The sequence below is a fragment of the Malus domestica genome, chromosome 09 (assembly GCF_042453785.1).
Source record: "Malus domestica chromosome 09, GDT2T_hap1".
NCBI lineage: Eukaryota > Viridiplantae > Streptophyta > Magnoliopsida > Rosales > Rosaceae > Malus > Malus domestica.
The window spans coordinates 19,657,849-19,677,634 of NC_091669.1; the positions used below are offsets into that span (position 1 = coordinate 19,657,849).

General features: G+C 37.0%; 3 protein-coding genes across 5 annotated transcripts; 1 reads left to right on the forward strand and 2 right to left on the reverse strand.

Moving 5' to 3' along the window:
• Positions 1-415: 415 nt before the first annotated feature.
• Positions 416-2,648, reverse strand: LOC103443795 (probable E3 ubiquitin-protein ligase RHC1A). Of its 3 annotated transcripts, none has more exons than XM_008382694.4 (2): positions 2,510-2,648; positions 416-1,642 (listed from the first exon to the last, which is right to left on the reverse strand). In XM_008382694.4, exon 2 carries the CDS (start codon positions 1,637-1,639, stop codon positions 626-628), a length of 1,014 nt encoding a protein of 337 aa, XP_008380916.3. In that variant the 5' UTR covers positions 1,640-1,642; positions 2,510-2,648; the 3' UTR covers positions 416-625. The 3 variants fall into 3 exon arrangements, with proteins under 3 accessions (XP_008380916.3, XP_008380914.3, XP_028964203.2); XM_008382692.4 differs by having other exon boundaries at positions 416-1,686; positions 2,510-2,647; XM_029108370.2 differs by having other exon boundaries at positions 416-1,779; positions 2,510-2,615.
• Positions 2,649-2,764: 116 nt separating this feature from the next.
• Positions 2,765-6,613, forward strand: LOC103411658 (glyoxylate/hydroxypyruvate reductase A HPR2-like). Its single transcript, XM_008350287.4, has 3 exons — positions 2,765-2,966; positions 3,212-4,384; positions 5,614-6,613. Exons 2-3 carry the CDS (start codon positions 3,962-3,964, stop codon positions 6,130-6,132), a joined length of 942 nt encoding a protein of 313 aa, XP_008348509.1. The 5' UTR covers positions 2,765-2,966; positions 3,212-3,961; the 3' UTR covers positions 6,133-6,613.
• A 3,221-nt stretch (positions 6,614-9,834) lies between these two features.
• On the reverse strand, positions 9,835-12,189 carry LOC103411558 (uncharacterized). The gene is made up of 2 exons (XM_070804414.1): positions 10,504-12,189; positions 9,835-10,353 (listed from the first exon to the last, which is right to left on the reverse strand). The coding sequence occupies exons 1-2, from the start codon at positions 12,187-12,189 to the stop codon at positions 9,835-9,837; spliced, it is 2,205 nt and encodes a 734-aa protein (XP_070660515.1).
• Positions 12,190-19,786: the final 7,597 nt, after the last annotated feature.

A 19,786-nucleotide genomic window follows, 5' to 3' on the forward strand; every position in this document is an offset into this window, starting at 1 on the left:
AGGTCATCCTTAGCTTTATTTCTGATTAGCAAAGTTCCCATTAACATCCATATGCTTATGTAAGTTTAGCAAAGCGATTAAACAAAACCCTAATTTCAAAACTTTAGACATAAAAGTCAATGAGTCACTACTATTTTACAAAATGTTTGGCAACTTCTTAATCATATTCATTGAGAAGCTAAGATGAATTTGCCTTTTTAGGTCTGGTATATCCAAAAACTCATCTCCAACCTATGACTGTGCTATAATTCATCGAGAAGCGGTCATAATTACGAGTGCACGATCATTCATATATCTGATCTAATAATTTTCTAAATGTAATCTTGTCTAGATTAAAGTTTGACTTGTATGGAGGATTTTCGAAAGAAAACGAGTATGAAACATAAAATAGGAATGAAGAACTTAGAAGCACAAATGATTCACAAAAGATAGAAATACACAAAAGAAGGAAATAGTCATTTACATGGAAAGAGGCATAATAAACACCAAAAGCACCCTTTTAACAACATACAGTAATACAGATGAAGGGTCTCAAACCCTTACCACTAGCAATTTGCTTAGTTCAATGGACAACTATGGATTCTGATCCCAACGAAAGCAAGCAATAACGTGAACACCGTTAACCCTAGTAGTCGAACGGCCATCTTGAATACCCCATCTGATTATTGTGTTCGCGCATAGTTGATGAACTACTTTCAGTTGGGTTATGGCTAGAGCTGGAGCTGGAGCTAGAACTAGATGAGCGAAATGGCCACAAATAAGAGAGAGGATTTCGCCTTCCTTGGTTTTCTCTACCACTCTCCCTTGCACTGGTGTTACTACCAAAACTACTGCTTCTACTTCGACTACTTGTGCTATGACCGCTTCTTGCTCCTGGTGAACCTTGCGGAGGGAGTTCTTGACGGCAAACAGGGCATGAGTTGTGTTGTACTAACCATGGTACAATACAATCTGTGTGGTATAGATGGTCACAAGGCATTTGCCTTGCTTCAGATCCCAACTCGAATTTGTCCTTGCAAACAGGGCAGTGCGCATCAGAACGGAGATGCCTGTTTGTGATCTTAACAGTAGGCATTGCATCAATTGAACCTCTGGAGGCTGGGGCAGGGCCTCGCCGGTCATTAGCTGAAAGCTGTTCAAATAGTTCTTCTAAGCCAGGACCTACAAAATAATCACCCATGTTACCCCGTGTCACGCCTATTCCAGGAGACCCATTGAAAAGAGCTTCAAAAGCACCGTTCCCAGACAGTCGAAAAGGTATTTGGCCACCAAAAATCAAGAGATGAGCAAATGCCGGGTTGCGCTCAGGAACTAAATCTGATCTTGCCCTAATGCTACCATTACGCCTTCTGTCTGTCAATTGGTGCAACACTGAGAAAGCTTCCAAGAACCTCCTATCACGATCATCATCATTGTGCAGTTCAAAGAAATCCATTGGGCTGACATGAACCATATCATCAAGTTCTTGAACAAATCCTCCATCGCAGCCTGGGCAAACCGCGTCTCGCCCTCTCAGCCGAAATGGGCGCCTGCAATCGTAACACCAGTGGGTGTTTCGGCCACCTGACATCCTCTCCTCTTTTAGAAATTTATGGGTACAAACAAGTCTCGTCCCTGAACTCCTCAATATATTAAGCATCACCTGAGCATGGTGACTTAGGAGATCGCAATTCAAGGTCAAGCCACCTATTTCAAATTCAATATCATTAAGATACAGTATGGACCCAAACAAGTTCGAAATTGGCGGCTCATATAAAGTACTTGAAACTGCATTCCGTACTGCTTACACAGGAATATAAGAACTCAGATTGTATAAGATATTTATGCACAAAATAAATAAATAAATTGTTACAATTGGTTTCCAAAATCCAAATAGATAAACAAATAAACAAACTCCAATTTATTTCCTATACGATTACAACAATTACCCAATTCAGATACTCCAAACCAAAATAGAATTCGAGTCGAATTGCATCCATCTATTTCAGGTTGATCATTGCTTGAGTAATTCCATATTAAACAAATAAACAAAATATTATAACCAAGATCACATCAGCTCAACAACAGTATCACTCAGATATAATCTTTTTTGTAAAACAAAAACAAATATATTTTTATATTTAAATTTTCAATCCAATTTATTTCCTGTACAATTACAGTTACCCAATTCAAATACTCAAAATCGAATTTGGGGTCGAATCCAATCCATCCATTTCAGGATGATCATTGGTTGAATCTAAACAATCAGTAATTCCGTATTAAAAATACCATAATAGTCAGCTAAATTAAAGCCAAGATCAGACTTTAATCAGCTCAAAAATCAGTAAATTCAAATTAAAAAAATAAAATATGAATAAAAAAAACACCAGTCTTATTTTGCAGCAGGAAATTTAGAAACTTGAAACAACAAAGATAACACTAACTTCAGATTCATAAAACCATCAAAAATATTTCATACATACATATATATATATATATGTATGTATAGTGCAAAAAGGAAAACCCTAACCTTGAGAAGGCGAAGGTGAAGGTATGCTCAAATATCTGAGACTGTTTCCGTATCGATGGTGCGACGAAATGAACGCTGTGTTTTTTCTGTCCTCTCTCTCCCTGTCTAGTATCTTCCTTCAGATTGGTCTTCTGTTACATCACACCCGTTAATTTGATCCTGCGGCTGGAATTGAGTGCCTGTATTTACCACTGCAACTTGACCAAATAAAGACTTAGACAAGTCAAATCTTAAACACCCGGATTAGGTGGTCTTAGCGAGGGCCCTCGAAAACATCAGGATTGCTAAGACTTCGCTCGTCTGTTTCCACGGCTTCCCACAAGATGAAAAAGGTAGGGGATCAAATCGCCAGGCTTCAGCTCCAAGAAGAGTGGGTCAGCCGGGTCTGGGTCCTGGGAAGCCTAAAGGGGCTATGACGGTGGGTGAGCTGATGAGGATTCAAATGGGAATTTCAGAGGTCAGCTCAATTTCTTCACTTTTTTTCTCGTTTGTGTTTTTCGTTGATCTGAATTTGAAGGGTTTAATTTTGTTTTAATTTCTCTGTGATGTTTGATTTCTTAAATGTTTAGTTGCTGGGTTAGTGGATTGGATTGCCATCTTAATTTGTGTAATTTCGATTTTGCTTGATTTGAAATTTACAACTCTAATTGTGGTTGGGTTTTCGTGATATCTTCTGTTCCGTGTTTTCGTGTTCAATTTCAGTGAATTTCCTTCAAATTTGGGGGAATGTCAGCGAGGTGCTTGATGATGATGATTTCGTTATTGTTGGTGCAGTGGACATTGGGGAAGGTAAGTAAAGCGAGAATGATGAACCGGGCAGTGGCGAATTGAGGAAGAAGAAGAGGAAGAAAGAAAAAGTTGCTGGCGAGTTAAAGGGTGAGAAAAGGTTGAAGAAATCAGCTAAGGCGAAAGATGATGCTGAGTTAAATGGGGAAAAGGATGTTGGTGAGAAGAAGTTGAAAAGGTCATCGAAGGCAGGAGAAGAAGATGGTGCCACTGTCAATCATAAGAAAGATGGGTTGTCCTTGAAAGAGAAGAAAGAAGATGGTACAAGGAAGAAAGCAGATGAATCGTTGGCTCGAGGAGAATAGTCTATTGGAAAGAAAGAGAAGAGAATTGACTAAATAACCATTCAATAAAAAATTTCAAGTTTTTTTTACAATTTTCATGATTTTTATTTATTTTTTATCAATATCGATAATATTTTAATTTTCAAATTTTTTTTTATAATTTTCATAGTTTTTATTTAATTTTTATCAATATCGATAATATTTTGATAATTCCATAAAAAATTTCATATTTTTAGAGTACCGATATTTTCGATATCATCTGTTTTAAATCTTGGTCACTACCACCGCTATCAGTTCACCAAATCCCAACCTCTCCAACCGTTTTGATATCTGGGGCACCCAAAAAACCCACAACCAATCAAATCCCACTCCAAATCCATCAATGGAGTCCGTCGGCGTCCTCATGCCAGTCCCAATGTCCCCGTACTTAGAGCAAGAGCTCGAGAGGCGCTTCAACCTCCTCAAGCTCTGGACGGCCCCTGAAAAAGCGGAGTTCCTCAAGGCCCACTCCGGCGCCGTCCGAGCCGTCATCGGCAATGCTGGGAACGGAGCCGACGTCGGGCTCATCGAGGCGCTGCCGGAGCTGGAGATCATCGCCAGCTTCAGCGTCGGAATCGATAAGGTGGATTTGGAGAAGTGTAGGGAAAAGGGTATTCGGGTCACGAACACGCCGGACGTTTTGACCGACGACGTGGCGGACCTTGCGATTGGGTTGGCGTTGGGTGTGTTGCGACGGCTCTGTGAGGCTGACGGGTATGTGAGGAGTGGGGGGTGGAAGAACGGCGACTACAAGTTGACCACCAAGGTTTTGTTTTTTTGGTTTTTTACTGTTTTAGACATAATTTGAATTTGATATGTTTTTATAATTATTGCGTGTGGATTGACAACTAATTTCTTAAAATGTTTTAAGAGAATTGGAGATTGTGGTAAAGAAACCAATTGTTGAAGTAAAAAGAGAGGAATAAGAAATGTGATATGGATATTGAAAAGTTGAAAGGGTGAATTTTTATATGACTTTACTGGTAAGATTCAAGAGCATCACGACATGAGGTTGTGGATTTGATGTTCAACTTGTTGTGCAGTGGCAAGACCTAGTAGTGCCTGCATCTGCATGTGAAAATTAGTAGTCGCTCGAAGATGTCTCCAGTTGTTAGTCTTTATTGAAATCGACTTTGTAATAGTGATGCATTTAGGATGACACTGAGCCAGCTAAGGTAAAATGGGTGAGATTGTAGTCACTAGTCAGTGTACTGCAGGTCATCCGTTTTCGATTCTTGTCTGGACTGGTTCTTGTTCTTCTGCCAATGCAATGAGGCATTCTTGCTGGCGTTGTCGATTTCTTTTTCTCTGAGTCTCTGCATGCCTATCTTTTTCCTTTTTGGTTATGGAGTGTACCGTGTTTAGTTCGTTGGTTGGAAAATTCTGACTCATTGGCTGCTTTATTCTTGGTCTTTGTGTATGTTGAAGCTTTTCTGTTTGCATAACTGAGCTTCTAAGTTTCAAATTTAACAATGATAGATTTGAAAATTGGTTTGGGAAGGCATAGTCTACTGTTCTTGTTCATTTTATGCATTCCAAGCTCCGTGTTTAACATGAGAGAATGCCGATTATTAGTCTTGATTTGATTAAATTACTGAATGTAGTTCATTCTGAATTTTCAATTTAACATACTGCATTGTAAAACTGGTTTGCAAGGAAATTGTAAACTGTTGATGTGCTGCATTCAGCGTTGTTGCGCATTTAATGAAAGAAAATGCTATATATTTTCAATGGTAACCGAAGACGTTTTTCAAATAATGATAGCAGGATGCCCATGATGTGTTTATAGGGTGGTTTAAGTGCACTAATTTTGTGACAGAAGTTAGATGCAGCTTTAATATGAAATGTAAGTTGATAAAAAAAAAAAACTCAGCAGTAGTTTGTGTTTTCTTCCTGAAACAGAGTCAATTGTTTAGTTAATAACTGCAAGCAAGTTACATGTCTGCCCTGAATCTGTTCTTCGTTATAATTTTAATAGTTTTTCTTTCATTTCAGTTCACTGGAAAAACTGTGGGCATCATCGGATTGGGAAGAATTGGAAAAGCAGTTGCCAAGAGAGTCGAGGCTTTTAGCTGTCCAATCGCATACTACTCCAGAACAGAAAAACCAGATTTAAAGTACAAATACTATCCAAGTGTTGTGGAGTTGGCCTCCAACTGTGATATCCTGGTTGTTGTATGCCCGTTAACTCAAGAGACCCGCCACATTATTAATCGTGAAGTCATTGATGCTTTGGGTCCAAAGGGTATTCTCATTAACATTGGGAGGGGTCCTCATGTTGATGAATCTGAGCTGGTATCTGCACTGCTAGAAGGCCGGTTAGGTGGTGCTGGGCTCGATGTTTATGAAAATGAACCAGATGTACCTGAGCAGCTGTTTCAGCTCGAGAATGTGGTACTCTTACCTCATGTAGGAAGTGACACTGTGGAAACAGACACTGCCATGGCTGACCTTGTGATTGGGAATCTTGAGGCTCATTTTTTGAACAAGCCATTGTTGACGCCGGTGGTTTAACAGTTATAGTACCTAAAGGAAAAGTTTGCTGAAATCAGCACCGTCTTGATCAGATACCATTTATCTTCTTCAATTAATAACCGTTGTTCCAAGAATCAGCGAATGAATCTTAAACGCAAACAGGCTTCTGCTTGACTAGAGATGATTTCACCCGTTTATCCAATCAGTTATATTTTTTGGATGTAGTTAGACTAAGGATTTGGGAGCAGCCTCTCCATAAATGGGGGTAAGGCTAGCCGACATTCACCTCTCACAGATCCTGCGTAAAGCGGAAGCCTTGTGCACTGGGTACGACCTTTTTAGTTAGACTAAGGATGGTTCGCTAACAAGTCTTTTTGCTTCGCTTCACAGCTGCTTGGAACCTCTCATATGCATTCAGCTGAATTTCAAAGAATCAACATTGTTTTCCTTTTCGATTATATGCAAGTATTGTAATTACAAGGATGCACATTGAATACTAATTGTTGTTTTATTTTCTTAATGTACTCCACTTCTGCTATGGTGATCGAACTTAACTAAATTAGTTAGGAGGCCAAGGGCACGTGCCCCCTCGTAATTTGTCAAAACTACTTTTAATACATCTCTTTTTCAATCATTTTTTTCAGGAAACAAACGAGTTAAAAAAAACTAAATAATATCGGCATCTCTCCAATGCAATTCTATTACTAGATCCTCATTCAAGACCACCAAAGGAAAATTGTATATTTTTTTAATGAAACGACACTGTTTTTTTAGTAAATTTTGAAGTTAGTCATTTAAAAAAAATAATAATAAAAGGCCCATTTGCGATCAATGAGAACCCGTATATATATATATACACATAAGTTCATGTGGTCTATAGCATCATTAAGACCCACTATAACAAATTGTCAACCGTTCATTTTCCCCGTAAGCCACCAATATTCATGTTCATTAATTTATCCTTGTAATTTCTTATAGAACTTTCCATTTTATTCGTATGAGTAAAGCTCCACTATGAGCCATATGTTGTTATTTATCAGTAGTCTTAGCTTGAGGGGTGGACTTAGCCTTACGATGGATTAGTAATAATGTGGTTCAAATTCGTCTTTGACGAGAATTGAACCTAAGACCACTCACTTACAAGTGAAGAAGAATACCATTAGATTGTAGTACTAAGTGGTATTGAGGTGACTACTTTAGATTGGTTATAAGATAAAGTTTTTGGCACGAGAACCCTAATATCAGGATGAGGGCAAAAGGTGCTCTTTCATTAGGTATAGTTTGCTTACTGTTGGAAGCTATACTTTAGCGTGGCACATCATGGTTTATAGCTCTCTCCTTTTATATTTTATATTGAGGTTTTAAGGTGCTTGTGAGCACTTTTCGGGTAAAGGGAGATGAGAGGTGGTCTTTGATAGTGTATGCAGGGGCGGATTTACAGAGGGATCCGGGTGGTCCCGGGACCCTCCAAAGTTCTGGAGAAAGGCTTGAGAGGACCTTCGAGGACCCCCCGGTAATCTGGGCAGTTTGTGCTGGCTGGGTTTATATGCACAATCGACGGTGCAGTGGCTGCAGCTCGCGAAGAAGACGAGTCCTCTTGTTTTCTCTGTTTCTCTTTTAACCTAACACGTTGTCGTTTTTAAAATCTTGACTTTAATAAAACGGTGCGTTGCTGTTTTTTTCTTTTGGGGAAAGGTTGCGTAATTGTTTGCTTTCCCTTTTTTTTTTTTTTTTTTTTTTTTAGATCTGATTTTTTTTCTCCTTTTTTGGGTCAGATTTTTTCTCTTCTAAAACTAAAACCCCACAAACTCCAACATATCTTCACTGTTATATAGAATATCCGTGCCCTGATAATTTTATTTTATCCTAAAACCAAAGCAACTCATCTAAACACTACATTAATGAAATCCTATTTATCGATCAAAAGAAGGTAAAAAGATATGTTCTACCACAAAATAAAATCATGGGTAGTAAATTAAATTCACACAAACTAAATTTTACAGTTTTTTTCAAAGCCTCACCCCAAGATGAACTGCCGTGGGGCATATGCTAGTATTAATTATAAAAACACTTATTAAGGGCAGTTAGATAACCATCTTATTTTTAGTTTTTATTTTTTTTACACTTTTTTAGTTTTGTTTTACTTTTTTTCTCTACCATAGGATTAAAATTAAACGATGAGTGAACGTGATTTTCTTGAACCCTAGAGTCTAGGAGAACAAGACTTGTGTTGTTTGTACCAACATTTATAAATGAAAGTGACGGTTTAATGTTTCAATGTTGTTTTCATCTAATTTTTTTTTTTTTTTAACATTTACTTTAGGACCACCCGAAGTTAATATCCTGGATCCGCCACTGAGTGTATGACACCTTTTGCATGCATTTGCTTGATCACCACGTAGTAATAGAGTAGGAGCAATATGCCCCATTATTTTACATAATTCCTCCAAAAGGGTATTTATCATTTATAGCCAAAACTTAGTACACAAATTCATTAATGTCAGTTTTTATAAAACAATTCAAATATAGCCAAAAATTCACTTGAATAGACCCAATTATTCTCAAAATTAAAACTTAATTACACCTAAAACCAAAAGCTAATTAAGCATCGTTGTTCCCCAATAACATTGCTGCCATATTGGGATCCAGAAGCAACAACATCAATTTTCTTAGACTTTGGATTTGAATCGTCATATATATGATTCTCCTCACAGAAGAAGCCAATCACCATAAAATCGATCTAAAATATTCTCATCTTCCAATGCACTTGTCTGGAGTGATTTGCTGCAAAGACCTTCGTCCACCTCCCTCTTTTTCTTTTTGCCTTTTACAGATCCATATTAAAATTGATTTACCGGTTGTGCATATTATGCTCAATTTCCCTTAATTAAATGCCTAATTTGGGCAACCCTCTACTTAAAGAGATCATATGCAGAATGCATAAGAACATGCAATCGCCGTTTCATAAAAAAATTACCTGCCGAATACTATTTAAAAAATATCCATAAGTTAATAGTTCTAGCAAAATTTTCTAAGAAATATCAATTAATTATCACACAAGAATATTCAAAAATTGTAGTTATGTGAAATTTTTATCATGATCTTCGTTGTAGGCTTGTAAATTAAGAAATGAAATTTGATAATTTGATTGACTTAATTTCCATTAGAATAAATACCTCTTTATTAAATGTTTAATTTCATCAGGCTCCTCCTTCTATCTTTTTGGATTCGAATTGAGATATGAAAATAATTAAGTTCCCTGTACTGTTCACTTTAACGAAAAACCAGATTTTTACACTAAAAAGTCAATCCTGGTACTATTCACTTTACCCTTTATTTTGTCCTTATCGATAAAACTCAAAGTTTTCAAGTCATTTTCATTAGTTTTCCTAATAATAAAACCCTAAAATGAAAAAGAACACAGAGAATCTCTTTGGCGTTTGTTTTACATTTTGAGGGTAATTTGGTATATTGATGTGAGATTTTGGTTATAAATGATAGTGTTTATAAAAACTGACAATTTTGAATTTAAGACATAAATTTTGGCTATAAACGATAATTTCTCCAAAAGAATAGGCTGCAAGCGGTGCATGCAATATGGTTCTCCTAGGCAGGGACGAAGCCAGAGATTTGTGTGAATGGGGGCATCCTCAAACAACAAAGTCATAATTAAAAAGCTCAAGAATTTACTAAACACAATACTTATATATTAATCCAAAAAGTTTTTCATACAACAGTCCCTTACAATATCCCTCGACGCGTTTTCATGTTTTGAAAGCGTTGCATGACAACATCGTTACCAATACCATCAAATATCTCTCTCTCTATAAAAATAACCATGTTATCATTCATCCATTGATCTCCCATTCGATTTCGCAATCGATTCTTCAGAATTTTCATGGCCAAAAATGCTCTTTCAACGGTTGCAGTAGCAACTGGAAGAGTTAGTGCTAATGTCACAAGCAAGTAAACCAGCGAATACACCTTGTGTTTTTTGCATTGAACCATTTTTTTTGCAAGATCTCCAATCTCTTTTAAACCTGAAAACTCAATGCTAGACCGCATATCCATAATGTAAGTCTCAAGTTGAATCTTAAGTATCACCAGCTCATTCATAGAGAAGTCTTTAGGATAAAACTGGGCAAGACGCAATAGCTTTTGGCTATCAAAAGCAGAGAAGGAGTCGGTTGGACATAAACATGCCAAACAAAGAAGTAACTCAGTGTTGGTCTCATTGAAACGATTATTTAGTTCTTGAAGCTGCCAATCCAAAACAACATAAAATATCCCAACACAATAATGATGCATATTTGTGACTGCTTGTGCTTTTCATTGCCCTCGCCTTCGAGAAAGAAACATATCATCCATATTAGGCACATCAATATCATGTTTAAGACAAAATTCTGAGACTTCACTAAGTAAAGAATCCCAACCACTTTTCCTCATTATCTCCAACCTTTGCTTACAAACTCCAACCAACTTCATTGCATTTACAATATCCTGATCCTTCCTTTGCAATGCTTGTGACAATTCATTGGTTATTCCTAGTATATCTTTCATCAAGTGTAGATTAAACACAAAATCAAATGATTGCATGGAATCCAATAAATTATTCGCTTCACATCTTTGTTGAGAGCTTACTCCATCATCTGCTATTACTTCAAGTACATCAAGTATGGATGAAAACATAGTCATGATACTTACTAAAGTACCAAAGTGTGAACCCCAACGTGTTTCTCCAGCACGTTTCAAAGTAGTTTCTTGATTTTTGCCTTTCCCACTTGTAAACTCACCACTGTTAAGTGCTTTAATAACTGCAATAGATTGATTCTCTCGAAGAAGATCACAACGCTTCGATGAAGCTCCAACAACATTTACCAAAATAGTAACTATACTAAAAAGAGACTCAATTTGGATGTTCTTCTTTGCCACAGCTACAAGAGCTAATTGAAGTTGATGTGCAAAGCAATGAATATAATAGGCACAACCACTGTCTTTCATAATAAGAGCTTTAAGACCATTGAACTCACCTTGCATATTGCTGGCCCCATCGTAACCTTGCCCACGCAACCTAGACATGCTCAATTTATGCCTAGAAAATACCTCATCAATGGTTTCCTTGAGTGAACGAGCAGCAGTACTAGTAACATGCTCAATGCCAATAAAACGCTCAACGACATGCCCATTCTTGTCCACATAACGCAATACAATAGCCATTTGTTCCTTCGTTGATACGTCGCGAGATTCATCAATCAAAATAGAGAACAATGAAGTGCCAATGTCTTTAATAATAGTCTTGATGGTCTCAGTTGCACAAGCATTTACAATGTCTTTTTGAATATCTGGTGATGTCAATTTGTGATTCTCCGGAGCATTTTTCAAAGTAACGGCTTTCACATCCTCATTGTGGTCGGCAAGAAACTGTAGAAGCTCAAGAAAGTTTCCATGGTTGCTTGAATGTTCAGATTCATCATTACCACGAAATGCAAGCCCTTGTCTCAAAAGAAATCGACAACAATCAATTGATGCATTCAACCGAGCTCTATATTGAATTCGAGCTTCATCATGAGTTTTAGAGAAAAAAGATTGGATATGTTGCTTTTGACTCCTTAAAGCTTCAAAATTACTCCATGCTTGATTGTGTGCACTATTGACGCCTCCAATATGAGTTAGAAGTCTTTCTTTCTTCTTCCAGTTAGAAAATCCTTCTCCAACAAAGAAATCACCACCTGCTTGTTCTCCAATGTTTGGTTTAAAAAGGTAGCAACACAGACAAAAGGCAACATCTTTTTCTACACTATATTCCAACCAAGTAGGAAAATCATCAAACCAAGCAGGGTTGAATCGTCTTTGCGTGTCTCTATATTTCTTGTAAGGAAAATTATGGGTTTTAGGTTGTTGAGGACCAGCTAGCACATACGCTCTTCGTACTTGATCTCGAATATTAGGATTGTAATCCAAAATTCGAATTCGCTTACCAGGATCTGATGGAAGATTTGATAAAATAAATTCTGTACTATGTTGTCCCTGAGTATCATCATTTTTCTCAATAACTGGGGATGGCGGCACTGATATTTTTTTGAAAAACCTATCCATGATGTTTTAGTCAGCAAAGTCAATCATATTGATACCAATAACATATAAGGTTCATACGTAATTTGTAGAATTTATAGAATAAAAATCTCAATAAAATTCTTAGACTCTTAGTCCTAGAGTATACTATGCTAATATGCCTAATAACTAATCCATATCCAACCTAGGCAACAATTCAATTAATCAATATGGCAATACCAATAAGCATACAAATTCTTCAACAAATAAACATTTAATTCAACTAATCATATGAATAAATGTATACCCATATTCATAGAATTCGTAATTTCATAATTTCATTCATCAATAATCATAGAATTCATATCAATAATCAATAACCAATTACCATATGATTCTATATGTCTATACCAATTAAACAAAAATTCGTCTTAAATAATTAATTAGGGTTATGGATTATAGATTTAGGAATTAAAAATTTTACCCTAAATATATATATGTTGGCTAGAGAGTAGCTGGCTGGAGTGGCTGGCTGTTGGCGTGGCTGGGAACAGCACCTTGCTCCTGTTCCGTTCCGTTTCAAGATGTTGGGAATTTGGGGAAAGAGAGCAGCACCACGCTGCTCTCTGATTGGCAAGGGAAATAAAAAGGAAACGGGGAGATGGGAATCAGGGAATGGGGGTGGACTGGGGACAAGCGGTCCCCCCTTTAACATACTTTTTTTTTTGTTAACATATACGAAACGACGCCGTTTCGTTTTTTTTTTTTTTTTGTACCAGGACCAAAACGACGTCGTTTTGGCCTGGATTTAAAAAAAAAAAATATAAGACCCAGCTCTGCTTCTGCAGAACCAGGTCAGTTCAGTGGGGGCTCTGCTGCTGCAAACCCAGCTTAGTTTGAGCAACATGCCAGCGTCAGAAAAATCTCAGTGGGGGCATCCGCCCCCCTAAGCCCATGGTAGCTCCGTCCTTGATATCAATAATCAATAACCAATTACCATATGATTCTATATTTCTATACCAATTAAACAAAAATTCGTCTTAAATAATTAATTAGGGTTATGGATTATAGATTTAGGAATTAAAAATTTTACCCTAAATATATATATGTCGGCTAGAGAGTAGCTGGCTGGAGTGGCTGGCTGTTGGCGTGGCTGGGAACAGCACCTTGCTCCTGTTCCGTTCCGTTTCAAGATGTTGGGAATTTGGGGAAAGAGAGCAGCACCACGCTGCTCTCTGATTGGCAAGGGAAATAAAAAGGAAACGGGGAGATGGGAATCAGGGAATGGGGGTGGACTGGGGACAAGCGGTCCCCCCTTTAACATACTTTTTTTTTTTTGTTAACATATACGAAACGACGCCGTTTCGTTTTTTTTTTTTTTGTACCAGGACCAAAACGACGTCGTTTTGGCCTGGATTGAAAAAAAAAAATATAAGACCCAACTCTGCTTCTGCAGAACCAGGTCAGTTCAGTGGGGGCTCTGCTGCTGCAAACCCAGCTCAGTTTGAGCAACATGCCAGCGTCAGAAAAATCTCAGTGGAGGCATCCGCCCCCCCTAAGCCCATGGTAGCTCCGTCCTTGATATCAATAATCAATAACCAATTACCATATGATTCTATATTTCTATACCAATTAAACAAAAATTCGTCTTAAATAATTAATTAGGGTTATGGATTATAGATTTAGGAATTAAAAATTTTACCCTAAATATATATATGTCGGCTAGAGAGTAGCTGGCTGGAGTGGCTGGCTGTTGGCGTGGCTGGGAACAGCACCTTGCTCCTGTTCCGTTCCGTTTCAAGATGTTGGGAATTTGGGGAAAGAGAGCAGCACCACGCTGCTCTCTGATTGGCAAGGGAAATAAAAAGGAAACGGGGAGATGGGAATCAGGGAATGGGGGTGGACTGGGGACAAGCGGCCCCCCCTTTAACATAATTTTTTTTTTTTGTTAACATATACGAAACGACGCCGTTTCGTTTTTTTTTTTTTTTTTTTGTACCAGGACCAAAACGACGTCGTTTTGGCCTGGATTGAAAAAAAAAAATATAAGACCCAACTCTGCTTCTGCAGAACCAGGTCAGTTCAGTGGGGGCTCTGCTGCTGCAAACCCAGCTCAGTTTGAGCAACATGCCATCGTCAGAAAAATCTCAGTGGAGGCATCCGCCCCCCCTAAGCCCATGGTAGCTCCGTCCTTGATATCAATAATCAATAACCAATTACCATATGATTCTATATTTCTATACCAATTAAACAAAAATTCGTCTTAAATAATTAATTAGGGTTATGGATTATAGATTTAGGAATTAAAAATTTTACCCTAAATATATATATGTCGGCTAGAGAGTAGCTGGCTGGAGTGGCTGGCTGTTGGCGTGGCTGGGAACAGCACCTTGCTCCTGTTCCGTTCCGTTTCAAGATGTTGGGAATTTGGGGAAAGAGAGCAGCACCACGCTGCTCTCTGATTGGCAAGGGAAATAAAAAGGAAACGGGGAGATGGGAATCAGGGAATGGGGGTGGACTGGGGACAAGCGGTCCCCCCTTTAACATACTTTTTTTTTTTTGTTAACATATACGAAACGACGCCGTTTCGTTTTTTTTTTTTTTTTGTACCAGGACCAAAACGACGTCGTTTTGGCCTGGATTTAAAAAAAAAAAATATAAGACCCAGCTCTGCTTCTGCAGAACCAGGTCAGTTCAGTGGGGGCTCTGCTGCTGCAAACCCAGCTCAGTTTGAGCAACATGCCAGCGTCAGAAAAATCTCAATGGGGGCATCCGCCCCCCTAAGCCCATGGTAGCTCCGTCCTTGCTCCTAGGGCAGCAGAAAGTGGGGGAAAAAAGAAATAAAGAAAAAGTAGAAGAGTTACACGGTGATTTAGGAGTGATCAAGAAGCTTGCTGAGTTTAGCTATTACGGTAGTGAAGTGGATCTTTGTTTAGTCTTGGAATCAAAGTAGGGGGTTTTTTGTGGAACTTATCATTATTAGGGTATGTCTTGTTTAAGCTTTGTGAAATATGTGTTAATTGATATAATCATTTATATGAAACTTTGATATGTTATTGTTATTTTTGATAATGTGCATATCGTGATAATGTTGATTATATGTAGTGATAATATTCATATGACTGTTTGGTGAGAATCAAAGAAGTTATAGCGATTTAAATTTTTTTTAGAAATCGGCGAGAATTTCTATTTTTTCGATGACTATGATGGTAGACGTCAGACGTCGTCGACGTCGGCAATCGGAGTAAGGGAGAAGACAGAAAATATTTCGTTAGATTCTTTGAATATTCCTTAACAGTGTCAAGGTATATTATGTGATATTATGTTAGTTAACGAAATATTTCGTCCAATGATAGTTAACGAAATATTTCGTATTAGGACAAAATATTCCAACCATGCCATTCTTAGCTAATTTTGATGCCCCGAATCATTTTAAGGTAGTTTTATGGTTGCCCGCCATTTAAATTTGCGCGGAGATCTGACCGTCAAATTGTCACAAAATTTTAATATGTTGCTCTAGAAGCATAATAAGACCTTAGGAAGTTATGGATTGAAAATTCGATGTGCGGATCTTTCAGATTGAATGACGTGGAGTGTACACTGTACCATTGATGGTTGACTTTTGGTCAACGTGTCCCGAATCCCTCTAGATTGTTGTAGTTGACTGTACAAGTGAGATTTACGTGTTCTATCGAAAGAATTCTAAAACGAGACTTGTGATTTGTTCTATGCGATGATTGTGAGTCACTGTCTCGATATTTGTGCTAGGAGTCGTTGCGTGGACTCAAAGTGAGTGACTTTAATCTATTATATATAAAGAGAATGGAAAAGGTGAATAGTGATTTGTGTCACCATGCTTCAACAAAAAAATTTGGACAAAAATGCCCCCAAAACAAAAAAAAACTTCAAAGGGCAACCCAAAATAATACATCAAATAAGGTAGGGGTATTTTCATCATTTTAACAATATTTCTTTAATAATTTACTTTTTGGTGCTTTAAAAAAACTAATGAAAAGGGCTTGAAAACTTTGAGTTTTAATGATAATGACAAAATAAAGGGTAAAGTGAATAGTAACAGGATTGACTTTTTAGTGTAAAAATGTGATTTTTCGTTAAAGTGAACAGTACCGGGTGCTTTTCGTTCCCTTTTTTTAATTAATACCTCACAATAAGCTAGCAATAATGTGATTTAATTTCTTTATTTTTAAACATGTTCAAAACATCTTAAGAGGCGTGTAATGCCGGTTATAAAAAAAGGTTTTTCGCACTCGGATAACAATGTGATTAAATAAGTTATCAAATGACTGTTTTTTTTTATTTTTAACAAATGATATTATCTACACTAAGGGGGAGAGGGTGTGAGTTTAGTCTCACAATGAGCTAGTAATAATGTGATTCAATCAGTTAGTTATCAAATATTATTTTCTCTATTTTTAAACACGTTTAAAACATCTTAAGAGGCGTGTAATACCGGTTACAAAAAAAGTCTTTCGCATACGGATAATAATGTGATTAAATTAATTGTCAAATGATTTTTTTTTAATAAACGATATTATTTACATTAAGGGGGATGGGGTAAGCTTATCCTCACAATAGGCTAGCAATAATATGATTCAATCAATTGTTTTTTAAAATATTATTTTCTTTATTCTTAATGTAAATTTTATAGAGACTGATTTTATTATGTGAATTTGGCTGCTTTGATTGGTTTATGAGGGATTTCTTCTAGTATGATCTAAAATTATTGATTTACTTCAAATATTTGACTTTCCTTTTGTCACTTTACGCATAAAATACATTTAAAACATATAAGTCGTGAGTAGCACGCCATGATTTAAAAAATGCCTTTTGCACGCGCGTGCATGAAGGCTAGTATATGTCATATGCTTGATTACCCATGAATCCAATTGTTCGTATCCTTGGTGGATATGACATGGTTTTATAAATGTGTTTTATATTAAATTGTTAACCCATTGTCATGGGGAATTGTGCATCGAACCTTGTATTATGTCTTGTTTCATTAAGCCGTTTTGAATTATGCTCATTGGATTATGCTTGGTTCCGTTAAGTGGTCTAGAACCGGGTTTCACTAGGGTTCCATTAAGTGGTTTAGTTCCTTGCTTCGTGTGGATTCCGTTGAGTGGTCCGAAATTCATCCATCTTTGTCTGGATTTCATTGAGTGGTCCGAAATCGTATACTATTTAGATTTTGTCGAGTGATAAGGAATTCCTCATACTCTGCGATTCCATTGAATGGTCCAAAATCGTATCATGTTCGACTTCAATGAGTGGTCTGAAACCCGTTTTCAGTTGGACTTCGTTGAGTGGTCCAAAATCGCATCCCCTGTCTTCATTGGTTCATTGATTCCTTGGATTTGGTCTAGAATGTGAAAGCTTAGGAGATGTAGGCTTCGGCTGAACTAAATCACTATAGCCCTAGTTTTCAGTGCATTTATCAACTAAATCACTCTAGCCCTAGATTTAAGAACCTTTGTGGTTTGATTTAGAAAGGCCGATGGATGTTTGGGTGACTCATTCGGGATTTTCAATGTGTTTATGATTTTATGAATACTGTTTATAAATTATGATCGATGGACTTGTTTTATGATTATCACATACGTCGGATTATTGTCACTTGTATGAGCTTTGCAGCTTATCCGACTTGTTGATTTGTTCGTTGCACAATTCCCACGGTGTAGGGGCGATTATGCAGGTAACAGAGTTTAGTTGATACGAGGAGTTTTGGGGTAGCAGTCATAGTTCAGAGAATGGAGTGCTTAGGATACCCTTATACATTTCCTTGTATTTCTTCTAGACTTTCTTTTGAGTGCCTATGGGCATGTAGCTTGTTGAACAATTGGTGTATTTGTGATAGAGACCCACCACCTTACTTTTATTTGTAAATTTCAGTATCATTATTCCCCTGTTTATTTCTTATTTGTATTCCTTGCACCTTCTAAAGTAGAGCATCTTGTGTTTATCCTGGACGTTGGTCGGGATCGGGGCGTGACATTATGTCCTTATTAAGTTGTGGTTTCGCTGACCTTATACATTTTAGACCTTGTAGGTTCGGTCCATGATTAATGAAGGGTAGACAAGTTGAGACTAGGTTAGACGAGAGATTTTAAGAATTTTATTTATTTTTGTACACCTTGTAAGGATAATAGAGTTATTTGTATATGAGAAGTTCGTTTTTATTTTTATTTTTAGTTTTTAGTTAGCACATTGGGCGCGAGGTTTATTTTTCTACCAACCCTAACTCTGGGGCGTGACATGCTTCTTTATCAATCATCTTATAAATTTGAGCTCCAAACATATATATATATATATATATTGTGTTCTAAAAAAGGGCTTAGGCGCTAGTCGTCAATCAACTGTTGCTGTTAGCCCATAAGCAATCACAAAAACAAAAACTAATTAGACGGCGACTGGACAGAGTTAGGCGGGATTAGGCGAAGCTAGGTGAGGCTAGACGGAGTTGGACGGGGTTGGGCGGGCTTATGTGGAGACCGAAATCTGCAAAAAAAAAAAAAAAATTGTTGTAGCGGCAACTCGCGAAGAAGATGAAGGCTTCAATATTTCCTCAGCAACATGGTGTCGTTTTCCAGTTTGCTAACTCTTTGTTTGTTTACCTTTTTTTGGTAAACCTAATGTACCGACCGAAGGATTTTTCAGTATGATCTGTACATGGGATGATACATCACGTGTCACTAAATAAATGGTGAGATATGTGTGCTAAGAAGTTACTAACTTAAAAAATAAAATTTTCTACCATTCTTATTAAAATATATGATGCATCATTTGTCTTTCTATCATAACTAAAAATTTCTCGTACCGACCTCACTATTTCTTCTCTTCCTGCTTTAAACTTTCTGACCCCACCTGTCATTTGTCGTTTGATTGCCCATTATCCTTTTTTTTTCCTCTTCTTAACCCATCTTTTTTTATCGTTTGTTAACTTTATTTACTCATTTACCTTTTTGAAGGATTGTTTTATTTATTCTTGTAACTTTTTATTTCCTTCTTCCTTCTTTTTTCTCTAAGGCTTTCGTTATGTTTATTTTAAAATTTCACATTCTTTATAAATGTTGTATTATTTAAAAAAATAATAATATAATGTATTATTTAATATTTATTTATATGATATATAATAAATTTACTTAAATCCGCTTAAATCCGCTTAAAAACTTGTCTAGTCACCTAAGTGCTAAAATCCAGTTTGCCGCCGGATTAGCACCTAGTGTTTATATATATAGACACACACATATACAATTAAAAGGAACTGAAGAGATTAAGACCTAGTTTGGGAGTGAGGTGCTTAAAAAAAACACCCATGAAAAAAAGCTGTGAGGGTTTTAGGTGTTTGGTAAACTGAAAAAAAAGGGCTTATTTTGGAAGCTGCTGTGAGAATAAGCTGAAATCAAAGGAAAAAGCTGAAGCTGCTATTTGTAGCTTTGGAAAACTGGCTTTTTTTCAAAGCACACGGAGCTACAGTGCTTCTTTAATGAAAAGACCCACTATTAGACTATTTTTTTTTTCCAAAAGCACTTTTACAAAAAAGTTTACCAAACACTCTGCTGATTTATTTCACAGCCGCTTATTCTCACAGCAGCTTTTTTTCAAAGCACAGCAATACCAAACC

Bases quoted from the DNA above. Each gene is read 5' to 3' on its own strand.
- LOC103443795 (XM_008382694.4), bottom strand. From the start codon at position 1,639: ATGCTTAATATATTGAGGAGTTCAGGGACGAGACTTGTTTGTACCCAT.
- LOC103411658 (XM_008350287.4), top strand. From the start codon at position 3,962: ATGGAGTCCGTCGGCGTCCTCATGCCAGTCCCAATGTCCCCGTACTTA. The intron at 4,385-5,613 runs GTTTTGTTTTTT...CTTTCATTTCAG, and splicing joins ACTACAAGTTGACCACCAAG to TTCACTGGAAAAACTGTGGG.
- LOC103411558 (XM_070804414.1), bottom strand. From the start codon at position 12,189: ATGGATAGGTTTTTCAAAAAAATATCAGTGCCGCCATCCCCAGTTATT. The intron at 10,354-10,503 runs GTCTCAGAATTT...TTGGATTGGCAG, and splicing joins GGGATTCTTTACTTAGTGAA to CTTCAAGAACTAAATAATCG.